This window comes from Carex rostrata, chromosome 18, assembly GCF_964058835.1.
Source record: "Carex rostrata chromosome 18, lpCarRost1.2, whole genome shotgun sequence".
Lineage (NCBI taxonomy): Eukaryota > Viridiplantae > Streptophyta > Magnoliopsida > Poales > Cyperaceae > Carex > Carex rostrata.
Genome location: NC_135935.1, coordinates 4,253,432 through 4,263,984, shown reverse-complemented (window position 1 = coordinate 4,263,984; position 10,553 = coordinate 4,253,432). Strand labels below are relative to the sequence as shown.

The following is a 10,553-nucleotide window of genomic DNA, read 5'->3' as shown; positions in this document are numbered from 1 at the left end:
CTAGCAATACAAAAACTATGGAAAAACTGTTAGGCAGCATGTTCCATTCTTTCCTGGAAAGATAAAATATAGAACAAAGTATCATATAAAATAAAATTTCTTCTAGACTATGTCACATGGCATGTTCTCCATTAATAAATATTTAAGCATGAGATGGGTTTTATTTTCGTAACAGATTTGCATACGTGCAGCATAAGTAAAGATGCATAAAATTCTCACCCTCCTCCATATCTTGTTTCATTAATTAATTTAACAAGGCCAGCGTTGTGAATTGTCATGTACCTTACTCTAGCTCAAATCGTGCAGACAAACTCAGCGAATTCTTGATATATATATTTTTTTTTCAAAGGTGGTGTCCCCATTATTATTAGATGACCTCATCTCTCTTTTTTCCTTGGTATAACTTGATATGCAAAAAATCCAATCTTCCCTGGTCACTTGTGTAATTGTGTACAAAAATTTGTTACAAATGAGTTTATTAGATAAATATGTCATCACCGATGGTGCAGCATATAGCAAATTTATAAAAAAAAAAAATTCAAAATATAAATATTGTATAATAGATAATAATAACACAATTAACGGCACAAGAACTTTTATATAGTAATCAGAAAAAAGTTACATCATTTTAAGAATCTTATTACATATTAGACACATCAAACACACTTCTAAATAATAACATAAAAAAAAAGATAATTAAGAAGAGAAAAACAAATCAAACGGTTAATAAATAAAGATGAATAGCTTTTAAACTCAAGTGCTTTATGAAGTAGAATTTTTGTTTGTTAAACAATGTGAAGAACATAAAATATAAGATAATAACACACTAGTCAAAACTAATAGGAGCCTTGGATATAAAGTTTTATGCAAAAAAAATAAATGCAAGGTACAATATGGAGGTCTCTTAAGCTAATTATACTTCGTTTGAACCGATTATTTAGAACCTAATTTCAATTAAGACACTTTTCTTACGGTTCTAGCCTTCATTGACTTCGAAGATGAAAGCAAAACCAGGTTGTTTTATTTGCATAAATCCATAAGACGAACACCTCTCTGATAAATACCAAATTCAAATTTAATCAATAATTTAAATACTTGCAGATAACAACGCTTGTAAATTTCTCTGGAAAGATGTGCATTTTTCAAATTTTCGCTGATAAATGCATTCTAACATAACAAAAAAAAAACTAATTAACAAAACTATATTTTAGCTTACATAAATAGGGTATATTTTATAAATTAAAAAAAATCAAATCTCCGGAAAATGAATTGATTGTTTTTTCTTCTTCGAAAAATAGATGGAATCTCATCAATTCATCAAGAATAGTCTGATGAAACGATCCTAGCAGCTTTTGAGTAAATATGTATTTAAGATGGGATTTAATGTCTGAAAAACGCTGGAGCCGCACTATTGGTGCGGTCCCTGAACCTACACCTGATGAATGTATGATTTCATCTAATTTTTTCAGAAAAACAATCACTGTTTTGAAGATTTAAATTTTTAATATCTAAAAAAATTCATAAATAGAATTCCACGGTTTGCTTTTTATTGTGACGTTTTAATTTGGTACACACACACTCTGTTGGCAATAGCGGATCTTAGAAAAATAAATAAAATAAAAAAGAAAAAATTGTCAAAATGCCACTCCAAAATCTTCAAATTATCAAAATGCCAATCTAAACTTTGAAATTGTAAAAATGCCACTCCAAACTTCATTAATTTGTAATTTTACCATTTATACTCAATTCTTATACTATTTTTATTAAAAATTAACTGAAAAATACTGTTTTGAAATGCGTATTTCTGTACCGGGTTGTGCAATTATGAAATACGTATTTCAAAATAGCATTTTTCAGTTAATTTTTAATAAATGAAAAAATTAGGAATTGAGTATAAATGGCAAAATTAGGAATTAATGAAGTTTAGAGTGGCATTTTGATAATTTCAAAGTTTAGAGTGGCATTTTGACAATTGGAAGGTTTTGAAGTGGTAAATAACCAATTTTCCCAATAAAAAAACATGGATGTAAGACTCTCAAGGCTGTGACAATTAGCCACAAGTGCCATTACTGAATTCGGCACAGAGGAACCAAATTAAGAGGCGTAATTAACCCATTCGTTTGTAATTAAATGTAACATAGTGAGTGGGTGATGGGACAACTTCCTGATCCTGACGCCTGGAGGTTGTGACATTACTTGTCATTTTGTCCTGGAATCCAAATTCTTAACCAATAATGTTTCTTTTTTAGAAATGCAAGACAATCCCAAATAAGAAACAATATTTTTTTTTTCTGTAACAAATTGGAAACCAACACCCTTATCTCCTCAGAAAAATAACATTTAACAAAAACCCAAAAAATTAAGAATAGACACATCCACCCACTCACCCACACTGCCACTGTGTCACATACACAAACAAAGTGTATTGTGTAGGTTACTGAGATAATTATAGATGCAAATTTACAACCAAAGTTAGAATATACACTTCAACTGATTTTTATTTATGCAGATAAGAAAAGTAAGTAATTTTTGCCATGAAGAAATAAAAAAGATGGTATTTTTGTCACATCAAATTAAGCAGTTATCATTTAATAAATTTCATATCATCTTCATTTTTACAAATATTTCAGGTGTCTTGTTAATTTTGCAATTTTAATGTTTACATCCATGTATTTCAATTGCAAACTGACTTGGAACATTTAGACAAATTATTAATGAGTCGGACTAGTATGACATCAGTGTTATTTCAACTATATAACACAAATTCCAAAATCTATCGAATCGACTTCCAACGGTGAATCCAAACCGTTCAAACCCATCTATTTCATTAGTTGTGCATTTACATGCAAAATTTATAATTTTTCGAATTTATTTAGTATCAAGTCAAGAGGTCAAATGTATGAGTTTTTAAAGTTAATTTTAATGCATTCATTTTTCAACATTTTTTATCGCTTAGTTTGATACTAAAATAACTAGAAAATATTAAAAAAATAAATGTAAACGCATCACTCATAAATTAAATCGGTTTGAATGATTTGAATTAGTCATTTGAAATCTATTCAATCTATTTTGTAATTGATGTCATATGATACTGATATCATACTAACCAGACTCATTATTAATTTTATTATTAAATCAGTAATAACTTTACATCCTGACAGTTGCAATTAAAAGTTTGTTACATATGCAGTGTGACAACCCTTCGTTTCTCATGTTGACAACTTGACATAAACATAACTTCAAAAACAAGGATGATTCATATTTATTCAAACGGAGGTCAACTTACTCCCATTTTTTCATAAATTAATGAGTTTTTAAAGTTCAATTGATTTTTATAGCTTTTACAAAAAAAAATGTTATATATATACAATTTGACCCCATTATTTTTTTTTAAACCTCAACTTCAGCTTCCGTATTTAAATATTTTTAAATTAATAACTATAAAAAAATAATTCGTTGATCGATCTCATTCATAAAACTCCTGCAATTTGGACTAGTTAATTAGGAAGCAATTTTTCATCCCTGTTTACGATTCATAGAAAATTTTATATCTTTCTCAAATTACATTATACTCACAGGAAATAATAGGGGTGTCATCGAGCTGGGTCGGTCCGAGCTAGGTCCTAGCTTAGCTTGTTATTTCTAGACCGAGCCACAACCGAGCGAGCTGGACCTAGAGCATCCGAGCTAAAACCTTAGCTTGAACTTTTGACAAGCCAGTCCGAGCTAGCTCGCGAGCTGACTCGCTGGATCTGGCTAGATCTTGTTTTAAGAAAAAAAAAAATTGTACAAATATTTTGGATTGAGCTGAACCGAGTTAGACAGTATAAAATGTACACAAATTCATACAAATTCACAAATTGATGCCAACCGAGCTAGCTCGTGAGCTGGCAAGCAAGCTAGACTCCAACTTGAACTCGTTAATTTTGAATTGAGCTAGTGGCGAGTTAGTTTGTTAACAACTCGGTTCAATAACAAGCAAGCTGTTAGCAAACGAGTCAAGTGCGAATCACGATCGAGCTACGAGCTACGAGCTACAAGCTTTTTTGCCACCCCAGGATGAAGGGTAAACCACTTGATTCGTGAAAAGGTACACTTTTAGGAGGACTAAAATGATAAGCCTACAGTGCATATGGTACACCTGGTGCACCTGAATTCCTTCATGAAGTATCACTGTTGTCTCTTTCACCCAAATAAATTGAACGCCTTATAAAAACGAATGTCCCTCCCTCTTCCTTCACTAACCAACTGCCCCCTCCTCACCTCCTCTTTCTCTTTGCTCTTTAGATAGATAGATAGACTCCATTTGGGTTAAAGGCTTTAACATAGACACAACTTTTACTTGGAGATGAAATACATCCATCTTAGAAGCAGAATCCTTAAAAGGCTCCTCTCTATTGGTCCGAAGAACAAATTTGCAGAAGAACCCTCCAAAGAAGACCAAATTAATATCAAGTCTTCTGATGAAACCTCTCTTTACACAGAGAGACCTCAGAAACCCACTTGGAGATGCTACTCCTATGAAGAAATCCACCAAGCAACCAATGGATTCCACCAAGGTCAATTTTTTAATCCTGCTTTTGATCAAACAGTCTGAAAAAAAATATATATATAAAGCATTCTGTCTGACTCTGTTATTAGAATGTTCAAATTGTTACATCTTCTGCACAAAATGTTGGTTTTTATTTTTCAAGTAGGAAAATGAATGTTTCATTCTAATTTTTTTTTTTTTTTAAATTATACAGATAATTTGGTTGGAAGAGGTGGCTACTCAGAGGTGTACCGAGGAGTTATAGGAGAGAATAAAGAACAAACAATTGCTGTGAAAAGATTGACACGTACATTGACCGAAGAACAAAAGGAAAAGGATTTCTTGATGGAGCTTGGCACGGTCGGGCATGTGTCACATCCTAATGTATGTGCCTTCTTAGGTTGTTGTATTGACCGTGAACTGTACCTGGTCTTTGAGTTCTCCTCTCGCGGCTCTGTATCTTCTAATCTCCATGGTAATGCGGTCGAAATTTTAATTGATCGTCTTTGTCAGTGATTTCTTTGTTGTTTGGTTAATTCATTAGACATGTGGATGACTGTATGAGGAACCACTGTTGAGAAGTTGCCAGAAAGGTATTTTAAAAGCAAAGATTGAAATATTTGATGGACAATAGGTCAATATGTAATCCATTAAAACGATGGGTACTTCACAAAGAGGCTGCTTTGAAAATGTTAACTGTTTGAATTAATTGCTTCCGAAAATTGTGTCAAGCACCATACCTTTTTAAGTACAGACTACAGAGAATAAAATTGCTATGTTTTGTTTTTCATTTATTTTCTAACATAACCAAGGCAGCAAATGAAGCTCATGAATGTCCTCTGTTTTGCGCAGATGAGAAGTCTCCACCAATGGAATGGAAAGTGAGATACAACATAGCAATAGGCACAGCAAGAGGGTTAGAGTACCTCCACAAAGGCTGCCAAAGAAGAATTATACATAGAGATATCAAGTCCTCAAATGTACTGCTCACGGCGAACTATGAACCTAAAGTACGTAACAAAAAGTTGCTTTCTATTCCTAAATGTTTATTGCTGTGTATGGACTATATATGGAATATGTTGTGATATTGCTTATTTATATTAAAGATTTCAGACTTTGGGCTTGCAAAATGGCTTCCAACCGAGTGGAGTCACCGTGCAGTTGCACCGATTGAAGGCACATTTGGGTTAGTTTTCCAATCAAGAATTGCAATAATGTTTTTAATTATATTTTTTTTTATTTTAGTTAAGTCTAATAGCAATCTGGGCTATGTACTGACTTTGGTGATATCATTTTTAAATTATTGTTTCATATTGGCTTGTCTTCTTTTCTCACTTTGTACCTACCGGTCGCAGTGACAGCATTGTCTGAAAATTTGGTTAAATGGATGTTAATGAAAGCCCAATTTGGGGCTCATGTGAGAGGTCGGATCAGAATGAGACAAAATATGCTGCCCGATTGCAGCTATATATGCTCCAGGAAAGACACAAATAACAAACTTCTATGGAAAAGACAAAACAGAGTTTCGGTTGCATGTATGACATGTTAGAGTAGCCGTGTTGATTTACAAATTGCATCTTTTTTTAAGGTGTCTAGCGCCGGAGTATTTTACACACGGTGTTGTCGATGAAAAAACTGATGTTTTTGCATTTGGAGTCTTCCTTTTAGAGATCATAACAGGTCGAAAGCCGGTTGATGGCACTCATAAAAGCTTGCTCAGTTGGGTAACTCTCTCTCTCTCTCTCTCTCTAAATAGATGTCTGAAGGGATCAGAACTTTGAGAGTTAAGACCTCTGGGTGAAGTCTTGCTCTCATACAAAACCAACCATTTGCTCTGATACTAAATGCTGATCTTAAATTTTATACTCTCATATATAAATGTTTTCAGTTTGCTAAACCAGCACTTGTTCTCATGACAGGCTAAACACTTTCTCAAAGATGGCAACATAGAAGCGCTGATCGATCCACAGATTAATTATAATGAGGATCAGGAGGAAATCCAGAGGCTCGTCTTTGTGGCATCACTGTGCATCCGTGCATCGGCTGCATGGAGACCTTCTATGACAGAGGTGCAGAAAAAAATTTAGAAAGTTAATACCACATTAATAATTCAATTACATGCTTTATAGTGTTATATTTAGCAAGATAGAAAGGACAAGCTCTTAATAAGTAAATGTGTGCATGGTCCATCTTAGACACACACACAAACACAACCATACAGAGTTGGTCCAACTACATTTCAAACTTGACAAATTAAATTGAAAGAAAATATTCTCTTATTTTTTTTTAGAAAAAAAAGAGAAATTAATCAAGTTCCTTCTTCTATGAGCATTAGAGCTCAATCTGACAGGAACTTCCATTTTAAAGAGGTCAGACTTGAATTTTACATAGTATCAAGAAATTAGATTTTGTGTTTATGCCCCAAGTTTGCAAGATAAGGGCAGCTAATAGAACAATCTGGATTGAAGTCCTTGACAATTTCACATAAGATCAGGGGTATGCTTTAAGAAAACATTTTAAAAAAATAAATATATTCTTAACTACTACTGCTTTTCTTTGATGACTCACGGGTTATTAATTGTAGCAAAGGGCCCCCCCTCATAATTTTCTCTATGATAATAGAGAACATCTTAGTTAAGGACAAGAACCCTGAATAATTTACACATCAGAGCGGTATTTTTGGATCATTTGCTTATTATATAATGCATTTGCTATCCAAGTTCTGTATGATATTGTTTATTTGGTTGATTTTTTGTACTTGGGGCGTGACATAGCTCAATCAAGTACTTCAAGTTTGACTGATTTTTTTTTAATCATTTTCTCTACTCTGGACAAATGATTTTTTCTATTATTTCTGTAAATCCACCTTGCTTGGTAGAAAGTAACTTCCACGCAGTTATTTAATTTGCGTTTATGATATTTTTTTGCTCCTTGGTACTTTCTTGGAAATCTTTTTTCTGATCTGATCGAAATGTAGTTTTCATTTTCCTGAAAAATAGAATAAAGAAGATTGCAATTGTATTATTAGCTTGTTTAATCATGGAAAAATATGTGGCAGGTTTTGGAGTTGTTGGAGGGGTTGGAGATACAGCAGGATCGATGGAAGATGCCGGAGGAGGAAGCCGAAGAAGATGAATTCTGGGATTTTGATGATCTTGATGATGATGATGATGATGATGATGATGATGACGACGACTATGGTCCCGAGACACCATCATCTCATTCATCAGCATTGAGTGCCTAAATCAAGTTCCAAGAGAAAAATCGTCACGCCCTTAAAAAAAAAAGACGTACGAGCCTACGGAGAAAAGGATAGAATCATGGTTTTTGTAATTGCATGTTCTCTTTTACTGCAATCCAATTTGCAGGAAGGAGAACCTTGCTGTGATAAAAAAAAAAAAAACATGAGAAGTAATTTTGGTTAGGTATTTTTGTATACAACCACTTGTCGATCGAATAGCAATCTATGAGGTTGAGTGTATGAAGAATTACAAGTATAATACAATACATTAGGTAAAAGGTTGCTCCTTAATAGCTCAAAACTACTACCTGGTATAAGTACCAACTTTGGTACAGGACAATAGCAACCACATGCATAGTTGGTGTGCTTGCCTGTTCTATTTATTATGATTGGGTTCTTTTCCACTTCTAGAGACTATGCATTTAAACTTCAAATATTTTATCATCAGTTTCCACTTCTAGAAATGTTTGGTTCAAAATATTTCAAATCTATGCTTGAATTTGGTTACAACTATGTGAAACTTCATGTAGATTTTCAGTTGCAGTATGAGAGAAGATAGTTTTTTATGATACAACTATATATTTCTCCTATATGGCAGCTGGCTATAAATTTAGTTTCAAGATGAAAAGGATAACAAAAAGACAAACGAGCAGACTTGTATAGTTGTATAATTGTATTGAAACAAGCAAACTCAATTGGCAGCATGAAGAGGACAAGAGGGTGAGTTAGTCTTTTTTGTTGGCTGCTGCCTCTGTGGCAATGACTGTATGGTTATATGTGCGCTGACATGGTAGAGAGCCTGAGGATGTCATTGGATCATTAACCAACAGATCAAAAATATTTCCCAAAAAAAGTTTTGTCTACATGTCAACGGCTCCGGATGCGCCGTTGAGTATATATGGCAGCAAATTGAGACTCATCCTGACAAAATGTTCGCTTTTGCCAAAACAAACTTTATAAATCATTTTAAAATGCACTAGTATAAAATTAAATCAGAATATTTTTGCCCAGCTTTTTTTTTTTTTTTTTGAAACACAAACTTTTGTTTACTTTTACTTAAAAATTCTGTCTTCAATCTTCATGCATTATGACAATATGAAAAACATGTTTTATTACACGCGCGCGCACATGCACTTTTATATTATAAGCCTCAAATTCAAACGACTCTGGAGATCTGAACCAGGACAGAAGGATATTTAGATTGAAATAGGCACTTGATTGAAGATCAAATTATTATTTAGTAAGAATGTGGGGGCAAACTATTTCTGACCATTTCTGAATTATTATTATTATTATTATTATTATTATTATTATTATTATTATTATTAAGAGAGAACGACTTAGTATCAAGATAGAACCAACATTTTTTTAAGGAGTGGGGGCAATTAAACTATTATTTTCCGAAGAGAAATATCATGTCTAACTAACATGTGTCGGGTAGTTGTGTATAATATTCGTGACCCATAAAGAAAAAAGAAATTGAGTTATTATGCCAGATGAGATAGCTATGCATAGTCGCTTTACGTTACTGAATTAATGGTGGTCGCCTTCCTTTGGACAATCCTGAATCATTCATTGATTGAGATAGAGAAAGATATTTGTACTATTTTCGTAGACTGTGCCAAGCAGAAAATTTAAAAAAAAAAAAAAAAGATGAGAGGGGCTTTTCTTTTTAGTATTCGCTACAAAACAAACACACGCACCTTTCTAAGGTGTACACATAAGCAAGGATCGTTGACTATATGATAATCGCAAAATTTAGAAATTAAGTGTGATGTAATTTGGAAATTATTTGACTATTGTGAAATGCCGACAAATATTAAATCGTTAATTTTTCTAACCATTGAATTATCAAGTAATATTCACATTGCACTTAATTTTAATACACAATCTACAAATTATATACAACTATAACCTTCTTATTTTGATTATTATTTGATCGATTGTCACAGTTGTCAAAATCTAAATTTTATTTGTTGTATAGTTAACCATTTAATTTCACTTGTACAAGCTCTTCCTAGTTACTGTTGCCAATAATGTATCATTCAATGAGACGATAAAATAACCACACACACACACACACAAAAAAGATCTGTCTACTCTGCAATTTTACAGATTTTATTATACAGAATTGAGCAGATTTTGGTCATTTATTTCATATCAGATGATTCAGAAGAATTTAATATTATAGCTTCAGCTACCTGGTTATGAAATGTCATGCTTTGATATCAACAGGTCCGGATCCAAATCTGCTCCTTTTCTTGAGAAAAGGAGCACCCTCCTATTCTTCAATCTGAACCGTCCAAAAACGATCAAACGGCTTCAATTCAATCCGATTCATTTTAATATGTTATATTGATATAAAAAAAAAGGTAATTGGTGCCGTTTGATCGACAGGTCCAATTTCAAATGAACGATCTAGATCTAGTCATCTAGTTAGAACGCTTAATGAGAGGCCAAAATCAAAAGGGGCAATTTTGGAACAAGAAGTACAATTATGAATGGACAACATTACAACTTTTATTAGTTAAAAGGACAAAAAAAGTAGTTGATTTATTTTAGGCTTGATACATTTTCGGATAACTTATTTGTAGAAATTGGGGTTCTATTTAAAATTTGAAAATATTGGGTATTTTTCCAGAAAAGTGTGAAAAATGAAAACTGAGAAAGTGGTCCAAAGCCTCAAATCCAATATAGGCAAACTGAGCAATCAGCGAGGCAGAATTGTGGTTGGAAAGCACAAAAGTGAAGAAGAAAACAGTTGATATGCACAGCGTGCAC

At 32.9% G+C, this 10,553-nt stretch overlaps 1 protein-coding gene across 2 annotated transcripts; it reads left to right on the top strand.

Moving 5' to 3' along the window:
• Window positions 1-4,228: 4,228 nt before the first annotated feature.
• LOC144569630 (putative receptor-like serine/threonine-protein kinase At5g57670) lies at window positions 4,229-8,073 on the top strand. 2 transcript variants are annotated; one of them, XM_078320088.1, is made up of 8 exons: window positions 4,229-4,559; window positions 4,746-5,006; window positions 5,384-5,541; window positions 5,638-5,717; window positions 6,120-6,255; window positions 6,451-6,600; window positions 7,590-7,797; window positions 7,843-8,073. In XM_078320088.1, exons 1-7 carry the CDS (start codon window positions 4,349-4,351, stop codon window positions 7,773-7,775), a joined length of 1,182 nt encoding a protein of 393 aa, XP_078176214.1. In that variant the 5' UTR covers window positions 4,229-4,348; the 3' UTR covers window positions 7,776-7,797; window positions 7,843-8,073. The 2 variants fall into 2 exon arrangements, with proteins under 2 accessions (XP_078176214.1, XP_078176213.1); XM_078320087.1 differs by having other exon boundaries at window positions 4,230-4,559; window positions 7,590-8,073.
• Window positions 8,074-10,553: the final 2,480 nt, after the last annotated feature.

Coding starts and splice junctions, on each gene's coding strand:
- LOC144569630 (XM_078320088.1), top strand. CDS start 4,349: ATGAAATACATCCATCTTAGAAGCAGAATCCTTAAAAGGCTCCTCTCT. Junction 5,007..5,383: donor TGTATCTTCTAATCTCCATG/GTAATGCGGTCG, acceptor TGTTTTGCGCAG/ATGAGAAGTCTCCACCAATG. Junction 5,718..6,119: donor CCGATTGAAGGCACATTTGG/GTTAGTTTTCCA, acceptor TCTTTTTTTAAG/GTGTCTAGCGCCGGAGTATT.